This window comes from Mercenaria mercenaria, chromosome 2 (assembly GCF_021730395.1).
Source record: "Mercenaria mercenaria strain notata chromosome 2, MADL_Memer_1, whole genome shotgun sequence".
Classification (NCBI taxonomy): Eukaryota; Metazoa; Mollusca; class Bivalvia; order Venerida; family Veneridae; genus Mercenaria; species Mercenaria mercenaria.
In genome coordinates, this window is record NC_069362.1 from 48,113,089 (window position 1) to 48,140,741 (window position 27,653).

Sequence of the window (27,653 nt, forward strand, 5' to 3'; positions counted from 1 at the left end):
CTTTTCCATCTGGTCTGAAAGTTATTGGATGATTCTACAAGAAATCTGTATTGAAAAAGGTGAAAAAAGTTTTACAATAAGAAACGTCTAAGCAAAAGATGGATATGAGTTTATCTTATAAACAACAACACCTCATCTCACAAGTGCGAGGTTATCAAGACTTTTTTGGCTTCTGAAAATGTTGAAGTTGTAAACAATCTGCCTTATTCACCTGAGGTCCTGTGACATTTTTATTTATTTCTAAGGCTTAAGAAAATGCTTTCTTGAAAGAAACACAAGTCAAGAAGTTCGTTTGGCTGTGCCATTTATCACTGTGTCTCCAACATATATCAAAAGAAGACTATTCATCTGCTTTTCGTGATTGGATAAAAAGGTTGTAAAAATGTGCTTCGGTGAAGGAGGAACACTTTGAAGGTGTGTAATAAAATGATTCTGATAAAACGTAGCACTTAAGATATCCGAACACAAAAACAAAACCTTTGCAGGGTCCTAGTATTTTTTTTTCTCACATACGTCAGAAAGTTATGCATGAATTATATTTCATTAAGACGTTACATTCGTCTTTTTATGATAAATCCAAAAGCTTTAAATCATTTAAATAACAACAATGCGTGTCAAATGTAACAGTTACAGATAATGAAAGAAGAATTCGGGCACGTTTCTATGATATTACTTTAACTGGAATCAAATTTCAGTCCAAATATATCCTTCTGAAAACAAGAACTGGCTTTTAAAACAAAACAGACACCTGATATTTTTTCATGTTTATATCATGCATCCTTTGTCATTTACTGAACTAATGTTTTTGTACTTCGAACAAAGAAAACATATGACGTACATTGGATGAAATTCTTTAACATTAGTTTTTCTGCGTCGTTAGAATTCTGATTGTGGAATCCCAATAACAGGAGTGTTTTGGGTTTATTTGATTGTGTAATCCCAATAACATGAGTGTTTGAGAAAAATCATTTAATTAATCATAATGTTGTTTTGGGATCATTGTTCCGTAACACTTCGGTCTCATATATATATCTTCCTTTCAAATCTTGAAAACAGTATGTTAACCTTACGGATCAATATGGACATTAACAAATACAAGTTCGGCGTTTTCTGCCTTACTTTGATGCTGCACTTTTATGTGTCTGGTAAATATTTATTTACATCTAATTTATTAATAAATTTACTTGTTTAATACTTAAAACTTAAAAATTTTGTGCAAGGGGACTCCGTCGGCGAGTGGTTAGGGTCGCTGACTTCAAATCACTTGCCCCCCTCATTGTTGTGGGTTCAAGCATCACTGGGGGCGTTAAATATTTCATTTGAAGAAGCCACCCAGCTGGCTTACAGAATATGGGCGGTTCTACCCAGGTTCCCGCTCGTGACGAAATAATGTACGGAGGGGCACCTGAGGTTTTCCTTTACCATCAAAGATGGAAAGTCGCCATCTGACCTTTGATTTTGTCGGTGCGACGTTAAATCCAACGAAATGAATGAATAAATAAATAAATAAATAATTGTGTGCAATTGACCACAATCCTCTTAAACCTGATTGTATTGCCTAAAAAGATTAAAGATCGCGCATAAATTCAAAAAGTTGTACATTTGTTACTTTAAATGTTTTATAATTGATCATTTCATACACTGCCCATAATTGAAATCTACTAATAGCCCGTTAAACGACGATGGACGATTAATATGTTGAATCATGGACAGTCACCTGTCAATATGTGAATTGTGAAAAAGGTTGTTTATTATTACAACGAAAACTCAGTTATTCTATTTTGATGACAGTGGGGAAATTATATGATCCTATCGGCTATTGATTGTAAACAAAACAAATAACCAAGTATTTTGTACCACAGTATGACAACTGAACAATAAATAAAGGTTAATATACAGTACGCCTTCGGTGTACCTATAGGCCATAATAGTACACGTAGTGATCGAGTTTATGTAAAGCCCTACTTATTGAGTCATTATAGCCACAAGGTACATCCGATCCGTTTACTGAGTTTTTATTATGAAGTTATATGACGCAGACATTTGAACGCCAAGACGTCTTACTAGGAACTAAAAGTGTGAAAGTAACACTTACTTAGCACAGTGTGCCAAAACTGTTCAATAAGTGAACGGCTAGTTGTGTATTTTAACGTAAATTTCTAATATTAATAGTTACGTATATTATTAAGTCGTTTAACTGAAATAATACACGGAGGGGTACCTTAATTCATCCTCTATCATCAAAAGTTAAAAGGGGGCCAAATGACCTATAAATAAGTCTATTATGCGATGTTAAACAAAACAAAAATATCTAAAAATATATTGCTCTTTAAATAGTGCACATGTCATACAAAATATGTCATGACTTCTATTTAAAAACTACATTTTGCTTTTTATGAAGTAAGCTATATTAAAGTTATTGATCAGAAGTCTTTTAATGGATTAAAACGTAGTAAATATAAATCAATACAAATACGTTTTGCAATGTAGCATGAAAACATTAGATAATAACTTCATGATATTTAATGCCACCAAGGCAAAATAATAAAGGCAATGAGAAATTACCTGATCGATTAATTTTAAATAATAAACTCTGTAACATTTATTTCGTCTTTCATTTTTAAATTGTGGTGTGAACTACAAAAGAGAAGAAATACATATTATCAAATCTAGTATGATTCTTGATACATTAATATGTAAACTTCGTCATGATTTGTAGTTATGCTTACTTTCAAAGAAGAAAAAGTAAATTCGACTTACCTTAATGTTGAGTTTGTCTGATAGAAAACATGCTACCATTGCGGGACAAAAGAAGAGTCGCAATGCGGATACTCTTCCCCAAACAAGTAAACGTAAAATCTGGTTAAGTTGCACAATTTGAGTCGGAAATGGACGTACTTTTATTCAATCTGCTAGGACAATGTGAATTCATCAACAATTCCTCATAAACCCAAATTCAATAATAAAATATACAAGAAACTAATTTCAAAATAAAAAGATTGTAAATTATAATTTTAATATTATATTAAAAAGATTGTAAATACAAAGACACAGTACTTGAAATCAGGCCCTAATTGTGTTTATCTGAGCAGCAAATATCCATTAGCATTGAAAATAAGTTTTATTATTTATTACACGTTTATTCATTGTCATACAGTATCCATGCGCTTGTAATAACTAGTTGTTAATTGTATCTTATTCAGGTTTGTTTTCTTTACAACGCTTATTGATATATATTTGTCCTTAGGCATTATATTATATATCGCTAGAATCAGAAATATGTTTATTATATACCTATATAAATTCTGTCAAAGTACGGCTATTTTACAAGTAAATACAAACAAAGCAGGTTGAGACTGGAGTACATTTCCGCTCGAAACTCCTTCGATAAATTACTACGTAAATCTGAACGCGCATATAGACGCTCACAAGCATTAGATATTGAACAAATGAATACCAGTAGTCCGACCGAGTTTTGGCTGAAAATTCAACGTCTTGGCCCGCGGAAGGATATGTCGATACCCATTGAAATTGTAGACAGTAGAGGTAGAATTGTGCGCGACGAAAAATCAGTTTTTGATCGCTGGAAAACAGACTTTATGAACTTATATAGCCAGGACGATAATAATGACTTTGATGATGTGCATTACAATAGGGCGAAAATACATAAACAACTTCTGGAACAAAATATGTCGGATATACTGTATAATACAAACGAACAGTTGAATTGTATTATAACTTTTGATGAAATCTGTAACATTGTCAATCGCGCTAAGACCGGATCAGTCTGCGGTGTGGATAAAATCCCATACGATGTACTGAAATACACCCTATCATTCTTTGCATACAAAAACTTTTTCAGTTAGTGTTTGACACAAGTATTATACCGCCAGTTTGGAGAAAGGCGATTATTTGCCCAATATTAAAGGACTCTAATTCGGATAAACGCATGCCTCTCAATTATCGGGGGATAAGCCTATTATCTTGCATAAGCAAACTGTATAGTTCCTTCTTAAATAAACGGTTAACAACTATTTGGAAGGTAACGGGTCGCTTGCTGAAGAACAAAATGGTTTCCGGGCAAATCGGTCTTGTGAAGATCATGTGTTCACGTTGAACAGTATCATTAGAAACAATAGAGCAGTGTTCACCTCATTTATCGATTTGAAGAAGTGTTTTGATTTCATAGACAGAGACATGCTATTATACAAACTTCTTCTTAATAATATTGACGGAAAATTGTACCACTCTATACGTAATATATACGCAAGCTCGACTTCCTGTGTTCGAATTAATAACACGATGACTTAGTGGTTTGACTGCTCGACAGGCTTGAAGCAGGGCTGCAATCTATACTGTATACATTACAGAAAATGTTCTTTGTTCCATGAAAAATTTTGACTGTGTGAGTTTTCTGCTGTAAACCATTATAAATATTGAAGTATGACATTTCTTTTTAGAATGAGTGCTAAAACATTGTCTTATTTTACACTGGCTGCACTAAAATGTTTCATATATTTTGCCACACGGTTTTTTCGAAACAATATTTTCATTGCCGTACTGACAGTATATAAGTACACATCGATGTTTGAAGCAGAACAATACAACTGTACAAGGTGCATATTGTTTCATAGCCGGTCTCTGCAACTTCTTTGGTAGAATCAACTTTTCTTTATTTTCTTTATGAGATCTAGTTTATTCTCAGAACATCTTAAATAGCATAGATTTCAGGACAGAATCAGTCTTTGTACAACAATACCTTGAACAAGCCACTGAAGATATATAAACCGAATCTAAATAGATATGGCACAAAATATGAATAACTGTCATCTCAGCAAACTCTCTATATAGTCAATCCCTTACACAGCCATCTAGAATAGAAAATAAGCAAATCAAGATGATATGCTTGGGTCTGTCTTTTTCATTTTTTGTCATTTATTGACCAAATGAAAATTAACAATATTTTTTTTACAAAACACAACCATACTATAAATAATAAAATCCAAAAGATACGAAAAACTACAACCTCTGTATTGTTTCTTCTAAACATATTTTCTTATTGAAGGTATATCAGAACTTTTGTAGGCAAAATGCAATCCATTTAAGGAAACAAATCAGAACTTTACCGTCTTTATTTTCAATATATACTATCTCAATTTGTCACTGATCTTGATCACACTTGTAAATAATCACTGTTTGCAAAGAGAAAATAATAAATATCGATATAGCTATTTAATGACCGAATTAAAATAAACTTTACATTCGCATTTTTTTTAAGAAAACAGAGGTAATATATCTTGAAAGGTTCGAATGAAATTGCTTGCCCAAAGTTTGAATCAAATTATTGCGCAATTTTCTTTTGAGAGAGTCAGACGATGAACTGATGTATTTGAAGATTTAGGTGACACCGTAATATTTTTTTAATAGAATAGTCGATAACGGTAAAATTGGTCAATCAGTTTCGCGCAATTATTCAAAAGCGTTTTTATACGTAAAAGCAATAGTTTCTTACACACAACATATACATGCAAGACCATGACAAATATATTTACAACAATCATAGTACATGTAAAAGTGCAAAACAAGTGCATTTTCGTTTTCTGTTTACGTAATAGTTACAATACAACCAACAACAGCACCAAAATGAATAATGTTTCTTTTTCCATTTCCTGTGATCAGTCAAACCGAGTCTGCTATTATTTCGCTTGGCTGAATTCTATGCTTCAAAAGGGACGATCTTCTTATAGACTTTTTAGTTCACTTATTCCTGAGTTAAAGATAAGTGGTCAGGCGGACAGATTGATGCTTTATTCGCCAAAATGTATAAAATACAAAATGGAGGATGCAAGTTCAAGGCCAAGGACTCCGACGAAGCAACATAATGTTTCAATAGGATTAAACAGAATAGAAAATAATAAAATAAGCATCTTTAATGCGCTAAATTCACTAAATTATGTGGAGATTTAAGACTTTACAGAGATACTTTTAAAAATGAGCTAATTCAACTTAAATTTATATGTAAATTTAATACGCGTTTTAAATCCACATTAGTTTTATAAAACTTTGTTTGAAAGAAAGGGTTATGATATAACATATCACTTTTAAATGTATTACCATCCTTTGTAATGATAATTGTCAGTAATAAGTACACAGTGTAACTTTCTCACTCAGTTATAACAACCGGGACTTTGCGTGATGTTAGAAAACTTACTGAAAGGAGTTGAATTGTCCAATGAGTAGGGGTTAAAATTTCTTGGGATGGAATTGTCTCTTTGGGTTGAAATTTGTTGGGGTAGAAACGTTCGATTGTATTGATTGATGTCACCTATCTATTTGTTTATTTTTACAGTTCTTACAGTTCCTCTTTGTACTGAATTGTAAATGACAAAGTTGGTGTATATTTAATGTATATTTTATATAGAAAATAAGTTACTGTCTTTCCGTACTTCTAAACAAATAATCTGAACATTCATAGCTTTATTTTTTTAAACCACGTTTAAGACCCGTTTATTACATAAAAACATCAATACATCATATATACATATTTATACAATATTATAATTTTAAATGCACTATAGCTAGAAAAAAGGAAAAAATAACAAGAAGAGTAGATGAAAAGAACAATGTAAAGAAAAACGGTAACGGCTTTGGTAGTAAACATCGTTTGTACATATATTACATATTCAACCCTGGTATGAAATATCTGTAGTCATTTTTGAAACTGTCATGAGAAGCCCTATACTTTTCCATTTTTTTGATCTGTTGGACAGTTTTTGTATACAGATAAGTATGTTTAGTTTTCTTCGTTTACAATAATAAATGTAATATTTGAAAAACAAGAGAATGAATGATATTATTTTATTTCTTGAATGAAAAAGGAATAAAAATTTATCTTGAGTAACATCTATACAAATTTCAATAAGCCATTAAATCAATTCGTTCCAAAAAGTTTGTGTCTTTGGCAACTCCAAAACATGTTCTTGACTTTCTATTTTCATATTACAAAAGTCACAGAGACTTGACTCATTTAACCTGCAGTTAAAAAGAAACTTGTTTGTTGCAATATTTCTGTGCAAAAAATATAATGCATATTTTGTAGAGTGTTATCTTGACAGATAGCAAACACATTTTTATATATTTCGTGCTAGTCAAAAGACCTGTCTGGGAAGTGTTTCTCCCATTTTACTTGGGGCTTTGGTTTTACATTTCGAATTATTCGCCATTTCTGTTTCTGTATTTGTGTTAATTTATTGTTTAACGGGTATGACTCAGTTTTTTCTAGAATTTGATATATATTTATTTTGTCAGGTATTATAGGGAGTATTTTGTTTTTACTTTTCGTTTCCATTCTTTTGGGATTGATAAGTCTATGATAGTTTAAGAAATTGTTATTAGGAATGTTGTATTCTATCTGTAACTGATTAAAAAATTTGAAATTATTTGTGCCTGTATTATAAATGTCTTTAATACGATCTATGTTTTTACTTTTCAATAGCGGGAACAAATGTGGAGAGTTATTATTCTTCACATATGAATTTTGCCAACAATTCGTTCTAATATCTCATTTATTTTTAAGCTTGATTTTTGATATGTCTTTTGTATTCATATTGCATTTGAATAAAGATATTCCTCCTAAATGTTGCATGTGTTTCTTTATCATTTCTTTCCACGGTCCATTATTTGAGTCACTTAATTTCTTTTAATCAAGCTTGATTCTAATGAGTTTAAAACAATTGGTATGTCAATCATATTTAGGCCCCCGTTTTCAAATTCTTGTATTATTACACCCCTTTTAACTTTATCCCTTTTTGAGTTCCATATGAATTCATAACAACCTTGAGTAATTCGTTTAATAATTTCTTCCGAAGGATTGGATAGAACAGAAAACAAAAAGGTCAACTTTGGAAGAATTAGTGATTTCAATACTGAAATATTACCTATAGTTGTAAGATGTCTAGCTTTCCATCTATTTATGTCCGATTGATTGAAATTGTGATAATCTATTATCATAATTAAGTCTAGGTATTTCATCATTCCTTGGATGAAAATTTACACCCAGGGGTTTTACACTTTCTGAAGTCAATGTAATGTTTTCATACTTTTTTCTGCAGTTTACTAGGTCATTTTTTGTTTCGGAGCGAGCCTGTTCTAAGACCTGTCGTTTATTATAGTTGGTTTAAGTCCTGAGATATACGAAAATTGTTCAAACGTATTTATCGTTTCTTTTAAACTGTTTTCAAAACGTGTAATAGCAGAGTTGCATCGTCTGCAAACCTTTAATATTATTATCTTCTCTAATGGCTATAGAGAGAAGTTTAATAGCTGAAATAAATATACAAATAAATAATGTATAAGGAGACAAAAGACAGCCTTGTCTAACTCCTCGTTGAATATCAAAGGAATCGGACAAAAAACAATGTACAACCTGTCGGTTTTTTATAAAGTACATTTACTTTTATTGGACCAAAATTAAAAATATTCATGTTTTAGCAATAAAGATGTGATTTAAACTATAAAAGAAAATTTTCAAAGTCAGCGAAAAAAATATCCGCTTATCATTTTTTCTGCATTCTCTATTATGTCATATGTCAGTCTTATGTTTTCACAAAATTGAATGTATCTTCCTTTGATATGACCTGTTTGACTGTTATCAATTTAATTACTTAACACTGATTTTAGTCTGTAAGCAATTACTTTAGTCAATATTTTGTAGTCAATATTTAACAAACTTACAGGTCTCCAGTTTGACAACAGTGATAAATCTTTATTTGGATTTGGAATTAATGTTATCTTTGTGCTTGAAACTGGGTTATTTTAGAAAGAGTAGTAGAAAGAATTAATGACATCTTTTTTTATTTCATTCCAAAATATTTAACTCAACGTTTTTACCATCTGATCCTGGACTTTTCCCATTTTTCATGTCTTTAATTTTCTCTGCGCATTCTTTTCCGTCATAATTCCTTCGCAAATCATTTGTTCATCTTGGCTCAACCTTGGTATTTTTGTTTTGTCATAAAATTATATTTTCAGTTACTTTGTTTTTCTTCTTCATAGAGATGTATTAATAATAAAGTATTTTTTTTAATTTGTTCCATTAAGATTTCTTTTGGTGTATATTTTATATAGAAAATAAGTTACTGTCTTTCCATATTTAAAACAAATAATCTGAACATTCATAGTGTTTAATATTTTCACTTGTGATAAATAGATGTTCAAATTGTCTAGATAGCCTTAGGGTATAATGCAAAGTGAATTTCCGTCCAAAGTATTCAGTTCTTACGCATAAGCATCATTAAAACACTTAAATATCGACTGAATACAAAAATAATGTACCAGTAAACATATTTTTTCCTAAATATCATTTTATTAACATGTCAGATAAAACTGAAAAGTTACTGTCTAAGAAACCATCCGAATAAGTCAAATTTACTTTTCATTCTTGGACGTTATCATTCAATTATTAATTTGCCTTTGAATTCATAACCCATGATTCAGTCCATATATAAATTAAACAATATATACATAACTAGCATCATTTATTTTGCGACCAATATTTTTCACATCTAACATTTTGTTACAAATTAAGGTAGCGGACCCGTAATGCCACTCGTCAACTTCCGTGTCATTACGTTTTCTCTGTATTTTACTTCAGCAAGTCTTCAATGATCACAAATATTTGCTATTCGGTAGCTGTCAGAAAATGCCGAAATCCTATACTGAGAAAACGTTATCGAATGGAAATTATTTAACAATTATCATTTACGAGGACTCACAGATTAAGTATCAATATTGATCAGAACTTTAGATTTGTTAGATTTCAGGATATAGATCTATAGTTCAGTTATCTATAATTAAAAGCAAACGCTAATAGCCCTGACACCTGTCAGATACAAATATTCCAAAGTAACTTCTCTCTTATTGTGTATTACTGTTTCTCTAATATTCTATAATGTCCAGAAACAACTTATGATTTCTCCGACAATTAATATGTAAATTTTGTTGCAAATTGTTCATTTGAAACGAATAACACGTTTTCATCTCTTATGCACATTAAAACTTATTTCCAAGCATACATTTTAAAGTAAATTCACTTCTGTCTACTATCTACACCCTATAAAATGGACTGGAACAGTGTAAACATACTTATCGAAAGACGGAGCTTAAGTTTGAAGAAAAACATAGGTTTCGGAAATTTCGTGTTAATCTTATGTTACTTTTTTAATTAACGTAATTTCCTTGAACTGAATAGCTAACTTTCCAAAAAGCTTTTTAAAGATGATTATATATTACACAATCACGAAGACGTCATATCATACACACGCTGTCATTAATTTACCGAACCTTCTTAAAGTTTAATATAAAGGCCCGTTATTCATTGTTTTAGATCTTTCGTCTTTGTCAATTTTCTTTTAAGTAACTGCAACCAGAAAAGCCAGACTGAGAGAAATAAGTACAGCGGCGACGGAATGACCTTGACTTGGAGCAGTTGGAACAGGTTGTTGCGAACAATGTATCTTTTACCATTGCTTTAACTGAAGTTATGTCCACTGCAATTCCAATCAACGTTAAGGAAACGTTTCCTTTTACTTCAGTTTTACCGGTAAATAGAATTTAAATTTGCTTTACATTATACCACGGTGTATACCCATATCGGATCCCTCTCTGTGGAAAATGAGAAAACGGATCCCTCTCTGTTCGCGCACAGGACACTCTCTGTGCTAAACAATGAACTCCAACGTCAGTCAGCTAGGAAAATCAAATGTTTTGTCCTAAACACATTTTTGTGCATAAAAACATATGGCCCACGGAATGACGTAGCTATATACCATAGCTTTTTTATCGTTACATTTGTTTTATCAGTTCACGCAAGTCCAAACGAAGATGTAATGTAGACGGAGGGCACTGGCTTGGATGAACATCGTGCGATGTCTATGAAACTTAAATACGATTTTCTTAAATACAGCAAATATCTGGTGCCTTAAATGTGAAGTCGTTGATCCCATCTTACTTGTAAACTCACTTTATGTGGATATTTTCATCATGTTTCCTTACAAACGCCCTACTTTTGATTTCGTTGATGCACGGGATCCCTCTCAGTCGGTGCAATTTTGCCTCACAGGATCCCTCTTGACTCTCTGTGCACCCGGCGAGGGAACCCTCTTCGACAAATTTTCTATCGGCATTGGCACCCTCAACTTCAGTGTTAGAATTTTGAGATGGTATTCTTATTGAAAACAACATCTATTTCTAAGGGTTTTTACTTCCATTAATATGCTTTTAAATTGAAAATAAATCAGCAATTTCACATAACATTCATATTTAAATTTTATTATCAAATTTACTGATACCGACGGAAGAGCATTAGTGTCAGGTGTATGCCATTAATAAACTCGAAATTTCGAGTTATTAAGTTGAAATTTCGAGTTACTTTGTTGAGATTTCGAGTTACTAAGTCGAAATTTAATATCTTGAAATTTCGAGTTACTTATCGTGAAATTCCGAGTTACTAACTACAATTGTTTACATTGATGTATAGGTCCTGGCCAAGATTAGGTACCTGATGTAGTCATTGGGTAGCCCTACCGGGTCATATTGCAGCGTTTGCTCATAGAAAATATCTCTATTTAAACAATGTTTCTTTACTAATTTATTGATTTTGTTGGGTGTAACGTCGCACCGACACAGGCGACTTCTCAGCTTTTATGTTGGAGGAAGACCTCAGGTGCCTAAACCATGCTTAAGTCTGGAAGGTTTCCGACCTAGTTTGAGCCCATATGTCAATGAAATATAGACATACCTAAATGAAAGTGTAATTATGAGTCTAACCAAGATTGGGTACCTTGGCAGAGCTTGATTTTGAGGAGAGGTCATAGAAGTTTACCGGGAAGTATTCAAACTTATTTCACTATTTTGACCATGTCTGGAAAGTTTTCGACCTAGTTCGAGCCCCTAACACATGAATATACTATACATGTAAATGAGGGTATATATCCTGTGTACAGTTTGAAATCTGGAGTAGCTTTAAATGCTATAGTAGGTCATACAATCAATTTGATGTATTGTAGTATATGTTCAAGTCCCTACATGTTTGGTACAATATATATATGTGTATATAGATAATTCCACTTTGAGCAGTCAAAAGTCGTCCATTACATTTTTGGCATTTGACTGACGGACGGACATTCACATTTTGCTGATAAAAGGGCAAGATAGTAACTCGAAATTCGAAATTTCGAGCTACTAACTCAAAATTTCGAGTTAATAAAAAAAAACACTTGGCACTAATGCTCTTCCGTAGATATCTTAGTGATACAAAAATAACTTTTAAACGCGAATTTGTATAATTTGATTTGATACAAAGAGGGGCCATTCATGCATAGCTAGTCTGAAAAGCTTCAGCGACACATCTGTACTTATCATAACAAACCCCCGTCCGCCCGGGCACACAAGTCTGTACCGAAAACATCGGTACATACACTGACGCCTGACTTTCATATCGGATGCGTGGCGTAATTGAATGTGTTTCGTTGCATTAACTTTTTTTTTAGTTCAGTTTTGTCAATCTTATTCAGACAATTGAAAAAAAAATATACTGCAGTTACATTACATTATATGTGTATGTAATAAAAAGGTTATCATCTTTGCATCGGTAAATATGCACTCGATCGTTCTTTAGCGGAAGAATATTGCGCTCCTAAAGTCGTACTATCTATTTCCACTGCAAAACTTAGGCATAGCTTATAACCTATAATTATTGTTTTGCTTTAAAATATGAACACCATTTCATAACTCTAACACTGAAGTTAAAATGAGAGGGCACCTGTGCCGATAGAAAAAAAATTGTGTCCGAGAGGGTTCCCGAGTCAAGAGGGATTCTGTGAGGCAAAATTGAGCCGACCGAGAGGGATCCCGTGCATTAACGAAATTGAAAGTAGAGTGTTTTTAAGGAAATATAATGAAAATATCCACATATTGTGTATTTACAAATAAGATAGGATCAACGGCTTCACACCTAAGGTACTAGATATTTGCTATATTCAAGGAAAGTCGTATATAAGTTTCATAAACATAAAGCGATGTTCATCCAAGCCAGTACCTCCGGCTATATTCCATTTTCGTTTGGACTTGTGTCAACTGATAAAACAAATGTAACAATAAAAAAGCAAAGTGCGCGAACAGAGAGGGATCCGTCTTCTCATTTTCTACAGACAGGGATCCGATATGGGTATACACCGTGTATACAGCACCAGTTTGTACTTTTGATTAATCTTATTGTACAATTCACATAAACCTGAAAGCATTTAATTAATTGAAGGGGTCCGTGCTAAAAGGTACCTTTTTTTGGTAAAAATGGAGTTAGGGCATTTGTGGCATAGAAAAGAACATTCCGCACCTGATTAACTCCCCCAACATTTTTGGATAATTTTCATAACAGTTCTACGACAGAATTGATGCTATCAAAAATGTCTTTCTTGAAATCACAATTGTCAACAGCAAAGAACATATGGCAACTATTCACAAAGTTTCTCGGAAAATAGGCAACCTAATCAGAGAACGGTTGCCGTATATTATTATTAGCTACCTGATACTAATGGACTGTGAGTAGTCTACTTAAATACATAACCCGTGTATTTTAGTTCTATATTTCTTGATGTTTAATGTATATACACCGGCTGCAACCTGTAAATGTTATTAGTTATTACCACGAATAATTGCAGTAGGTTTGTGGATGTATACGTACATGTAAGGGTCGAGCACATAAGATTCTGTGACGAGTTGGGAACGTGACTGTCCTTGAAATGTTGAAATTGGCATTCTTGCTTTCCGTGGAAGACCCAGAATCAACCAAGTTAGTTAACGTGCACTGAAATAGTTATGGACTCCCTAAAAAATCTTGATTATCAACAGAAACTGTTACTAGTCCTGTAAGAACCAACCTGAGGGATGAGTATCATTTCTCCCTAAATAATTTAGCTGCAGAGGAAAGCTTTTGTTTGTTAACATTTCCGTCCAAAAACTGAATTGATATGTATTCGTTTCATCGACACTAGCTTGGCATATTTTGTATTTATTGCCGAATTTAGACATATGTGAAATTTTGTAAGACTTTTTGATTGTCGTTTCATTTTTTCACCTACAGAGCATTGGCCTCTTTAAAGAACTAACATTTGCGATTGCCAGTCTTGACAGAAAACAGACAGGCTTTTTATATGTCCGAAGGGGGCATATTATGTTATGACGCCAGTGTCCGTCTGTCTGCGCGACCGTAAGCAATTTCGTGTCCGCTCTATGACTTTTGAGCCCCTTGAAGGATTTCAGAGAAACTTGACACAAATGTTCACCATATCGAGACAAAATGCAGAACGCATGTTTTGGATGACACGATTCAATGTCTATGTCACACTTAGGGTTCAAATGCCATATAAATCTCTTGAACTGATTTTAAAGACACTTGGCACAAAAGTTCACCACATCGAGCCGACATGCAGAGCGCATGTTTCGGATGCCTGGCTTTAAGGTCTAGGTCACACTTAAGGTCAAATGTCATACCTTCGGGCGTATATTGCATCGCATTGTAGTGTTCTTGTTTCCTAAAAGAATCGTTAGTACTATAGGGTGTTTGTTTATTTTCAGTAACATTCGACTTTATTGCTTTAGCAACAACAATTGGTTTTATATCTAATTTTAGCGCGATCCATCTTGTCCCTGTTTGAGCGGCTCTATCACAATCTCTTTACAAAGATGCAAAGTCAGTCTATGTTAGAGAAATCACGATCGTCATATTAAATGCGTTTTCGAATGGCAGCAAAGACAGTTGCATAAGCGCTAGGGCACATTTCACCACCGTACGTTTAACATATCATACCCGTTTATAGTTTCAATATCCTGTAAAGTTGTGCTTCTAGAAATTAGTACTGTTGTGATCAGACAGTTTGATACATATTTACAGGTATAAAACAATAATATTTATAATAATACAGAGAAGATATTAACGAACAGATGTTAAAAATATTGTCAAGAAAATGTTAGAAACAATTTTGTTTTGATGTTTTCATACAGCAGCCGAAACAATTCTGAAATGATTGTAAATGCTCCACAGACATCATGTCAGTTTTGACTAAATGTTGTGTATATTTTACGGATGAGCGATATTTCACGGTTAAAGGGTTTCGCGACGACACATTGAGTTGAATGGGTCAATAGCGAAGATATATGAATGTCATAACAACAGCAAAACAACACTCATTCAGAAAGGTACGTTAAAAAGTCCAAATGCAGAATTATATTACAGAATATAAGTATACAATATTTGAAGGGTTGTGAGTACAAGTCCCTGCGAGGTGATGGTGCTTTTGGTTATAGGTTTGTCTAATCTATTATTACTGTTTTCAATTATGTAAGAGTATTACTATTAGATAATTATCAACAGGTTTCTATTTTTTATTTACGTTTAATTACGATGCAGCATAGGAATTACTTCATCAAAGGTTTACTTTATTTCACGTCCATTTAAAGATGTACTATGCTCACCTTTTACATAAATATTTCATCACTGCATATTGATCTAAATCTAGAAAATCCTCATTAAACATCTTTACCTTGGCTAAATATATAAACTAACTGTGTAAACTACAATCACAATTAAATGTCTGTAAAGTAACAACTTTTTGTTTCAAACAAACTTCCAGAGTTTTAGTAGCGAAATATATTCATACCGTGTTTACTTACACATTAATTAGTATATAGTATTTAAACCTTACACACTACCTTTCATACTCGCAAAAATGTTTTTTTTTTTATAATTCCATTTTATAATTCCATAAATGATACGAGATAATTGTTCATATATTCAAATATGAAATTTGGACATAGTATATCTTTAATATTGTATAAATGACGTTACTTTTATTCAAAATAATATAATGCTAAATAATTATGTATGTGTACTATGTAAACGACAACAAACTTCACTTTCAGCACCAAAAGCAAACAGCTCCTTCAGTCGTTTGAAGACGATGATAGATTGAATTTTCATAAAATGGCCGCCATTTTGATGACATCATAACTCGGTCCAGTCGCAGAATTCAGGCTGGCGACATTGCTCAAAATAAACTTCAGACATTACGGAGCAATCTGGTATATGTCGCCATTAATCTTTTTTCCAATCGCACGGGACCCAAAATATGGCTCTGAGCGAATTGTTCAAGAAACTAAAGGTGTAGGTACTTCCTTGGGTTATATAACTCGTATCCTGGCAGTGGTCTTTACATTGTATACTCGGGATCTCCTTGGTCGGGTGGTTAAGTTCACTGACTTCGAATCACTTGCTCCTCACCGATATGGGTTCGAGCCTCACTTGGGGCATTAAATTCTTCATGTGAGGATTCATGGATAACGTCATCATTATATCATGTCCATTGAATATTTTTGCGTATCCGATAGGAGTTGAACACTGGGTTTTGTGTTCGTTAGTGAAGTGCATGCAGTATAAAATACAGAATCATCGTATGTATATAATGAAAAGACTAAAGAATAGTCTCGAGCTTCACTAGAAAACAAAAACAGGGTTGGGTACTCGGCGCTTGAAACCAGTGTCTCATATGTTGGATACAATATTAATGATGATCTATTTATTTATTTATTTATTCATTCATTTATGTTTCTCAAATCTTCATCAATTATCATGCATTTTATGTCGTATAGGGTAGCTTTTAAATCTTATGATATTGATGGATGAATGTACATGTATGCAAAATGAATTACACTGATTTATTCTCCTGGTAAAATCATTTCAAATCGAGTTTGTTTTTAAAGTGTGTTTGTCGTTAAAATTTTGCTACTGATACTCTTATTGTTGTAGATACTGTGTTTTAACATTTATGCAGAAGGCCATATTGGAAATAAGTTGTATGTATACTATGTACTCTTAATATGTCACCTTCTTGAAATAAAGTTATTATTATTATTATTATTATTATTATTATTATAAAGCATTCCTTTGACATACAGTGTGGAAAAGATATGAAAAAAGTCAACCGCTAAAACGTTGATTGTTTCTTGTGTTAAACCGGCAATTAGTTATATTAAAAATAAACAATAAGGATTTGTTATTGAATTATATCTGTGTATAAGACATCCATTAGAGAAATGACAATATTGAAAATTTAAGGTATGTTGTCAATGATTAACACACGATTAAGTTCCCTTTCTTTTATGAATAATGCATGTTTCGTGTCTCAATACAATTACGAGTCATTACCTTTATGGCTGTGACTATACTGCGTGATCAAATGCTATTTTAGGGAGCAGAAATTAATTTCATAATACTTGATGGAATTTCATGAAAAGCGTCCTTAAAGAATTACACCGATCCTTTTATTTGTCAAGAAGTGAAGTATGTACTATCTAAATTATTAACCTATAGACTAAAACGTAGTAAACCTATAAATAAATATAATCAAGTTAGGTGGTGTAATATTGTGCACGCATGTAGAGAACCATGTCTTCTATTTATTCAATAAAAACTTAATGCCAATGGCAATGCCACCAATTATCATTTTAGTGATAAATATTTTATAGATATGAACCAAATCAAACCAAACAACTTCTAAAGTACATTATTCTGTAAACAAACACATTTCACGCGACAATTTATTCTGTATTTAGAACAGATCTTGTTTCAACTCTTTTTAAATAGATTTGATATTTTTAGATCTTAGTGAACGACCCAAACCACTTCTAAAGTATATTTTTAAACGCACACATTTTACGACGATTTATTTTATATTTAGAATAGATCTTGTTTCAAACTCTTTTTTTTAAATTTAAAGTAAAGGCAAACAAATTTTTGTACAGGAGGTGAAAATATTGAGAAAATAATCTTATTCGAAAACTATGCCCTACACGGAACTATCAAATTATCCTTCGTTTGCAGACTTTTTGGGCACAGTGTCGTATTGAAAAAAAAACACCACAATATCCCTTTGTAATCATGCCTCGAGGAGGGGCCGACCATTTCATATTCTGGGAGGTGGAGGGGGGGGGGAGTGACTTATATTCCTGTGTGGGGAGAGGGCTGGTTTTGCCTGAAAACAGAGCAGCATTTCTAACACTGAACGTTTAGATATTGGACGCTGCTTATTGGTTTTGTATAGTGTAATTATGACTGCAATATGCTATACTGATAACTTTAGTATATGAACAGTAATCAATAGTATATGAAAAGGCCTAAAAGCAGGGAGATAGCGGAGGGGAGCACCATCTTTTGAACATTATATATATATTTCGTTCTTATTTAAGACCATACTGATATATATATATATATCCTAAAAGCTCACTAGAAATCAGCATTTGGCTGTTGAAATATTAAAAACCCATATGCAGTACTATTTCCTACAAGAATCGTGCTCCCTAGTACAGATTTCTACTTATAATACATATTTTTCCAAGTTTTGTTGACATTATACAACTTAAACCTAACGTAAAAGACTACCATCATTTTCAGTGATGAAATCCCCTTAGAATTCCGGATTATTTGGCATGCACATATTGCAAGATTTTACGGGGGAGGACCCCGCACCCCCTCATAATGAAATGATATACTTTCTCAAAAACAGATAACCATTTTATCAAGAATAGCTCTCAAACACATAGACCAAAAAATGTAAATAAAAATATTTATGATTTTATCTCTATGATAAAATTTTTATCAGAGAAAAACTATCTTGTGAAATTTCAGTTAATGATAGATTCTGAAATGAACTCAGCAGAATGCAGGATTTGGTATTTAAAATGCAAAAACACTGCAGAATGCGGTTCCCCCTCTAGCAGTCTCCCTCATCCTCCTACACCTTAGTAAACATACACACTTATATAGTACTGTGTATACAATATCCGAATAAGGGAGCGCCAAACCATTGTTCCTCAATCCTGCAAGCATACATTTTTTTAAATCTAGAATTCAGATCTCAGAACATTTAAAAGAACTTTAATGCAGCTTAAATCGTCAGAACATTCACTGCGCTCGCAAATCCTGTATCAATAGTATTGTATTTAAGCTGAAGTCCAGGAGAGACAGTCTTCTAGTTGTACAAGATATTTTGCTTAATAATATTCTCCCTTTCGCTATCCATCAGACTGCTTGTACCTTGTATATAGTCTAGACAGTCATCTCCTTTTAAAATTATTAAAGAAGCAATTATTATTCAAATAATATTTGTGAACTATATCAGACAATTTTGCTTGAATTTTCACCAGATAAGGCCAATGTATGCTCATGGTGTCGTTGTCAGGTATAGTTTTTATATAAACAATTCCAAACGTGGGGAAAGTATATTTCCAAATATACATCGAAATGCTCCAGAGCTGTTCTTCAATTCAATTTTCCCATAGGAGCATGCACCCTACTCCTCCCGATCAACATCCAGTTTTAGCCGGCTTTGCCCATTTGGAAACATTTATCTTTTAGGAATCAATCATATAATTAATGAATATTAACATTAAAAGCCATTAATTTACAATTTCTTATTAGAGAAGTTACTTAGGTAAATTGTTCATAACAGAATGTATGTCTATATCGCGCTAATTATGTTTTAAGAACGTAAGTATAATAAAAATATTTTGAGAAAAAAAATATCTTTGGTTTACTCTGAAAAAAGGTTCGGTTTTTTAAGTCCTGAAAAAAAATTCTGACTTCCATAGAAAGCAAAAAAAAAATTCTTAGCTCCAGGTAGCAGTCTACGAGCTTCTCAAACATTCGTCTTTTATGCGTTCAATCTGTAAAATAACAACAGGACATGTCAAAGTCTTACAGATAATGAAAATTTAATTCGGCACATATTTCTTGACCCCATAAATTGAATCAACATGCAGTCTAAACATTTACTTCTAAACAAGGATTGGCTGTAAAACTAAAACAAACATGAAATAGATGGAATTCCATAACATTAGTTTGTCTGCGTCAATAAATATATTAGAATTTTGAGGGTGGAATCCCACTAACAGGATAGGCTAATTATGATCTTACAAATAATATTCGTTTGAGATCATTGCTTTATGACACACGTCGGTGCCTTAATACTATTTATACTCTAAGGTTTTACAACTTTTAAGTCATACAACTATTTTGTTAGCTTAGCGTATCAATATGGACTTTACTGAATACAAATTTGTCGTTTTCTGCCTGATTTTGATGCTGCATTTTTATGTGTCTGGTAAATATTTATTAACATCTAATTTATTAACAAATTTACCTGTTTAATACACCCCGTATAAGAAACTCGCACAAATTCGAAAATAGACTAACAATTTCCTAAAAATAAATATTCTAAAATGTTCATATGTGATTAAAATATCAATATTCGTACATTTGTAAAATTAATTTTTATATTATGAATTATTTCATACACTGTCAATAATTGAAATCTACTCGTAGCCCGGTACATGACGATGGGCGATATGATGAACCATGGACAGTCCATTTGAAAAATTATTAATCGAAAAAGGCGGTATATTATTACAATGAAAACCCAATTATTCTATTTTGATGGCAATCTGAAAATTATATGAGCATATCGGCTATTGAGTGTAAACAAATCAAATTACAAAGTGTTTATGTACCGTAGTGTGTAAATTGAACAATAAATATAGGTCAATATACCGTATAGCGGGTTAATTCTGCGGGTTTTTATCTCCGCTTATTCTGCGGGTCGAGACTGTTACGCAGAAATAAATTCCGCACATTTAAACTATCAGCAGAATTTTCTGACGCAGAAATAAACTTTGATATTTCGCTTAACATAATCACCCATTATCTTTATCTCACGAGTGTTTTCGTCTGCTGTCAAGTCATTCATACTGTATCGATTGTTGTTGATTGCTTTTGTTATTGTATCAATCGTTCGCCAATGAATGGTTACCGTTTCGGGCGTGTAATCTTTACAAGGGTATATCACGAAACACGATACGTTTATGAAAGGTTTGACAAACGTTATATTTTGGGAAAATAAAATTTACTCACATGAACTCGTGAGTAATCAATTATTCACTTATCCCTTGTTACTATAACTACAAATACAACATAAAAAAGAATAGGATACGGGCAATTGTATTTGACACCATTTCTATATACAAAGCAAATGAATAGTTTATTTCAATGTATTCTGTATCTTTTTCTGGAGCCAGGGAATCTTTGATTTACCTAAAAAAATACTAAAATACTGTAAAGCAACAGCAAGAAAAAAGACACCAGAAGGTGCCAATGTTAACAGAAAAGGGAGTTAATTTTGTATACCATTGTACAATAACGGGCGGTTTGGTGGAATAAATTGTTGTAAGTATGAACTTTCTGGTGTCAAATTCTTGCCTCGAGTAACTAGAACACTTGAAATGCAAGTTTTAAATACTATACTAAACACTGACGCTTAATCACGAAAAAATCGTGCAAAGCAAGACTAATAATAAATGCATAAACAAAAATATGTTTAAGACTTTTGAGACAAGAGAGAAAGCATGGACTGAAATATAGTAACGACGGGAAACGTGAATAATTTCATTTACTCACTTGAACAAAGAAGGCTTTTAAATTAATACACACAAAATCGAAGAGAATGCGAATACATAGAAATTGATTTTGCTTAACCTATGTACACAAGTGATAACAGAGTCATATCTAAAACTTAACCGAGTTAAAGTAAAGAAGAAGAATAAAACATTACTCATAAACTGTACTGTATATAAACTCCATGGAATTCTGATTGGCAATCCCGTTGCTGAAGTTTTAAAACGAAGACGTCTCTGTGAAGGAGACTGAAATTTTGTTTATGACACCAGTGATTAAACAAATAAAATAATGACATAAGAAAAGAACAAATGTAATAAATATAGAGAAGTCATAAAAATGAGCTTTAACAGCGTCGAATCCAACATAACAAATTAGCTTTCCGAACTAAAATAACAAGTGAGCTTTCACAGCGGCACCAAACATAATAAGTGAGCTTTAGAGCTTCACATCAAACAAAAAAAGTGAGCTATCATATCTTCGCTCAAAACATATCAAATGAGCTTTCACGGCGACATATCAAAAATAACAAGTGAGCTTTCACATTATCACATCAAACATAACAAGTGAGCTATCACAGCTTCACACATAACATATCAAGTGAGCTTTCACAGCGTCACATCAAAAATAACATGTGAGCCTTCACAGCATCACATCAAACATATCAAGTGAGCTATCACAGCTTCACACAAGACATATCAAGTGAGCTTTTACAGCGTCACATCAAAAATAACATGTGAGCCTTCACAGCATCACATCAAACATAACAAGTGAACTTTCACAGCTTCGCACAAACCACATCACGTGAGCTTTCACAGCGTCTCATCAAAATAAAAAGTGAGCTTTCACAGCGTCACATCAACATAACAAGTGAGCTTTCACAGCGTCACATCAAAATAACAAGTGAGCTTTCACAGCGTCAAACCAACATAACAAGTGAGCTTCCACAGCGTCACATCAAAATAAAAAGTGAGCTTTCACAGCGTCACATAAACATAACAAGTGAGCTTTCACAGCGTCACATCAACATAACAAGTGAGCTTTCACAGCTTCACAAAAATGGCTAATTCGCAACATCGTGCAAATTGCCATCTCGTAACTAAATGAAGAAATGAACTTCGAAAATCGCTTACCTTATTAATGAATAACTCACTTACACTAATACAGTACAATACGTCTTCGGTGTATCTACAGACTATAATGGTACTAGTACACGTAATGAGTTTATGTAAAGCCCTCCCGCAATTGTGGAACTTGTTGAGTAATTATGGCCACAGGGCACATCGATCCGTCTTTTTTTTTATTGAGATTTTATTATAATCATTCAAAGTTATATGACGCCGACATTGGAACGCAAAGACGTCTTGCTAGGAACTAAAAGTGTGAAAATATCATTTATTTGGCACAGTGTGCCAATACAAATTTTTACAATAAACAAGTCAACGGCTAATTGTGTATTTTGACGTAAATTTCTAATATTAATAGTTATGTATTTAATTAACCCTTTAGCATATGTCTAGTAATACCTCCTCTCTTTAAGAAGCAAAGGCCGATGTAGAATGTAGTGGCAACTGTCTAGAAACGGACGACGAGAAGCTGGCATGTGACCTAGTTACACATACATGTTTGCATGGTTGTAAAGATGGCTTCGGTGGATCAGACTGCTCCCTAGAATGTTGCTTCAGTTGCAAGACGTGTACAGCAAATGAAAGGTGATTTAACATGTATTAAAGATGTAATTTTCTTTTCCTTAGGGCGACTAGATCTATGTCCATGAAATATGTAACAAGGTGCTGTAAAAGAATAAATGAGGTTATAGTTAAGTCAGATTTAGTCCATCATATTAGTACATGTCTAGTAAATAAGTTTGAATAGTTTGGTTGGACTTTACTGGGAATAACGTGATTCAGGATTTAGTACTAGTCGTATTCAAACCGGCGATCATGTTTAGTGTGAAACCAGAATCCAATAATTACAAGTGATATTGAATTAAAAACAAAACAAAATGAAGTTCCAGTTATAAAGTTTATCTAACATTTGCCATGTAGAACTAAATTAATTAGATTTTTTTTTAAAAGCATTAACAATCTTAATTGGTTAACTATCGCGTAAACATCTAGGCGTCAATATATGGTTCCTAAAATTTCTCTAGGGCATCAGTGAACAAGTAGTTCAGGTCACAGACTTCAGAACACCTACTACCCACGGCTTACGTATGGTCGGTGGTTCTACCAAGGTGCCCGCTCGTGATGAAATAATGCACGGAGGGTATCCTGGATTCTTTCTCAACCATCAAAAGCTGTAAAAGGATCATATGGCCTATAAATATGTCTGATATGCGATGTTAAACAACACAAAAAAATAGCTAAAAATATATTTCTCTATAAATAGTGCAGATATCATACAAAATGTGGCGTTACTTCTATTGTAGCATGAAAACATTAGATAATAACTTCATGGTATTCAATGCCACCAAGGCCAATTAATAAAGGCAATGAAGAATTAACTGATCGGTGAATTTTAAATTATAAATTTTGTAACATTTATTTCGTCTTTCATTTTTAAATTGTGATGTGAACTACAAACGAGCAGAAATACACATTATCATTTTAGTATGGTTCCTGATATATTTAATATGTAAACTTCACCATGATTTATAGTCATGATTACTTTCAAAGAAGAAAAAGTAATTTCGACTTACCTTAATGTTGAGTTTGACTGATAGAAAAATCGCTTCCAATTCAGGACAAAAGGAGAGTCGCGATTCGGATACTCTTCCCCAAACAAGTAAACGTTAATCCTGGTTTAGTTTTAAATGGCAGGGCGCAATTTGAGTCGGAAATGAACGTACGTTTATTCAGTCTGCTAGGACACTGTGACTTCATCAACAATTCCTCTTAAATCCAAATGCAATAAAAAAATCACAAGAAACTAATTTATATCAAAATAAATGTGAATACAAAGAAACAGTACTTGATATCAAACACTAATTGTGTTCATCTGAGCAACAAATATCCATTAGCATTGAAAATGAGTTTTATTGTTTATTACACGTTTATTTATTGTCATACTGTATCCATGTGCTTGTAACTATGATATTATTAAAACTAGTATTTAAACTGCTATACCTCTAAATGTATCTTAATAGTATTTTATTCAGGTTTGTTTTCTTTACTATGCTTATTGATATATAGTTACACTTAACTGTTTGTATATAAATATGTATTTGGGCATTGTATTATATATTGCTAAAGTCAGAAATAGGTTTATTATATTCCTGTATAAGTTCTGTCAAAATACGGCTAGTATTTTACAAGTAAATACTGAATTAATATGTGTATTGTACTTTTTATATTGCATGTTGCCGGACTATTTTCATTTATTAGGCATGAGTTCACAAAGGCCTATAAATAGCGCACAAAAAACTAAGTTCTATTTTAACATCGATAAACTGATAATGATTTCGATCGATAACCAAACAACAAACAACAAATTAGAAGAATATCATAAAAGGGTCATTATAACAGTAGCTAGTTTGGGATTTTGCATTCGGCTTTCGTTAATTTTGTCAGGTCGGGTCACACTCGGCGCTTCGAGCCATCCAACCCGGCATAATTATTATGAGCCGAATACAACATCCACTATCAAGCTACTGTTGTTATAATAACCCTTTTTATGTATTTCATGTTGTTTGCTTTTATACTTGATTATGGTTAACTTTGGTATCTTGCAGGCGGAAGTATAATGAATAATATTTAGAGAATATTTTGTAAAATATACAATTTACGTCTTGCTATTTCAGCATGTCAGTGGTTTGTATTGAATGCATAGGTGATTTCTTCCTTGATAGAGGCATGTGCATGCCATGTAGCAGATCATGTGCAAATGGTACATGTAGAGCTAGTGACGGATATTGTGAGCTTGGTTGTCAAGCTGGTTACTATGGAAACACATGTGCAGAAAAATGTAGCAACAATTGCAAAGACAGAATATGCAGAGCTGATAATGGTTATTGTTTTTAAAATACTTTGTTAAAAATATTGAAAAAAAAATCTAAATGTTAATAGTTGAGAAAAAAAGAAGAACGGGGCACATTTTGTACAATGTTGCATATATTTGAATGCAATCGTTCAAATAAAAATGTTCTACATATTCACTGAGATGATTAAGAAAACACAACGCAAAAGTCTTTAGTAGTGAACTAACAAAGCCCGAACATTTTCAAGAAATTGATTTCTATATATATAACTACTACTTTTTGAAATGACGAATGCACTCCTAAACTTACAACTTAATTAATATTACCTTAGAAAATATGCAATTTCGACTCTCACCTTACAGCACTTTATAATATGGTACATTTGTCGGTTCATCCTAAGACTTGACGATGTAATGAAATAAAGTTATGTTTAATTGTTGATTAGTGCTTTTTAATGCTTAAGGTTAATTAAACCGTCTTCTTGCTTCCATAGTATAATTCTATTTATTTACATAATTCAATTTATCTTCACTAGGTACATGTATCAGTGGATGTTCACTATCAGTTTTACATGGACCGCACTGTTCAAAGGCCTGTAATCAAGATTGTATAAACAGAGAATGTGACCAAAATGGTGTTTGTGTACGCGGTTGTTACAATCACGCATGGAAACCTGATTGCAGTATGAGATGTAGTGGCTACTGTATGGAGCCGCCTGACCACTATACACGTGTTTGTGATCTGACTTCTGGTCAGTGTTTATACGGATGCGTCAACGGCACATATTGGGGCGAAAATTGTACAAGTATTTGCAACACAGAATGCCAAGGTCAGAAATGTGACTTCAAGAGTGGAGAATGTACACATGGTTGCACTGAAGGATATAAAGGACGTAACTGTACAGAAAAAAGTAAGCGATTAAATAATAGATTTGATCATTTGATCGGAATTCAATTACATGTATATCAATTCATCCAAAAGGAGAAACTTCAAATTATTATCATACAAAACTGCTTGCCAGAATTGAAAATGTTCATTTTAAGGTTTTTGGCTGATCCTTTACCTTTGTTTCAAATCATTTTGTTCTGTGAAAATATAGCCACCAGGGCTTTGGGCTAGTTATTCCTTTATGGCTACGAACGTAAATCGGCTATGAAACAATATGCACCTTGTACAATTGTATTGTTCTGCTTCAGTCATTGGTGTGTATGTGTCTAATGTCAGTACAGTAATAACTGCAATGAACATAATCCAAAATATTGATTCAATACAACTGTGCGGCAAAATACATAATACATTTTCAAGAGATTAGTTCAATTCGATACATAATAAACAATGTAGTATTTATTTAGTTTCAGAAGATTCTGGTCTTGCCGCTTGGAAAATTGCTTTGATAGTCATTGGAATTGTCGTCGGATTAGCCATCCTGATTTGCCTCATTGTATGGTGCATGTGTGGTATGAGACAACAGTGATGTGTTTATTCTAGAAAAAATGCATATTTGATACGTTCTTGTCAGATATTGTCCTTTCTGCCCAAACGTTATTGTCCGTTTTGAACAGAAGAAATGAAACTTGAACATTGATCCTTTACGAGTGGCGCAAAGAACAATTCTGAAGCTCTCAAAGAGCAGCCAGTGTAGAATAAGACAATGTTTTAGCATTCATTCTAAAAAGTGTCATATTTCAATATTTTTAATTCTTTATAGCAGAAAACTCATACAGTCGAGCTTATTTCTTGGAATCAAAGAACATTTTCTGTATTGTATAAAGCATTTGTATAAGACTGGACAGCACGTCTCTGCAAATTTCTTGGTAGAATCAACTTTTCTGTTAGTGTTACTTCACGTACAAGCATTCACTCTACGAAGTACAATGAAGCATTCTTCATGTAATCTAGATTAACCTCAGAACATATTACATAGCACAGTTTTCTGAACAGAATCAGTCTTTGTACAACAATACCTTGAACAAGTTACTGAAGATATACAAACCGAATCTAAATAGATATTTTTATTATTATTTATTTTGGATTTAACGTCACACCGACACATGATAGGTCATATGGCGACTTTCCAGCTTTAATGGTGGATGAAGACCCCAGGTGCCCCTCCGT

General features: G+C 32.8%; 1 protein-coding gene across 6 annotated transcripts; it reads left to right on the forward strand.

The window, feature by feature from the left end:
* Positions 1-987: 987 nt before the first annotated feature.
* On the forward strand, positions 988-27,545 carry LOC123563930 (scavenger receptor class F member 2-like). Of its 6 annotated transcripts, none has more exons than XR_006688904.2 (6): positions 999-1,145; positions 10,415-10,600; positions 23,100-23,271; positions 25,362-25,567; positions 26,074-26,448; positions 26,891-27,545. XR_006688904.2 is itself a non-coding variant. In XM_045357101.2 (5 exons), exons 1-5 carry the CDS (start codon positions 1,058-1,060, stop codon positions 27,010-27,012), a joined length of 960 nt encoding a protein of 319 aa, XP_045213036.2. In that variant the 5' UTR covers positions 988-1,057; the 3' UTR covers positions 27,013-27,545. The 6 variants fall into 6 exon arrangements, 4 of the variants coding, with proteins under 4 accessions (XP_045213036.2, XP_045213034.2, XP_045213037.2 ...); XR_006688905.2 differs by having other exon boundaries at positions 23,103-23,271; XM_045357101.2 differs by lacking the exon at positions 10,415-10,600 and having other exon boundaries at positions 988-1,145; positions 23,103-23,271.
* Positions 27,546-27,653: the final 108 nt, after the last annotated feature.

Excerpts from the sequence above, each read along its gene's own strand:
- LOC123563930 (XM_045357099.2), top strand. The coding sequence starts at position 1,058 with ATGTTAACCTTACGGATCAATATGGACATTAACAAATACAAGTTCGGC. Across the intron at positions 1,146-23,099 it reads GCTGCACTTTTATGTGTCTG|AAGCAAAGGCCGATGTAGAA; the intron begins GTAAATATTTAT and ends CCTCTCTTTAAG. Across the intron at positions 26,449-26,890 it reads ACGTAACTGTACAGAAAAAA|TTTCAGAAGATTCTGGTCTT; the intron begins GTAAGCGATTAA and ends GTATTTATTTAG.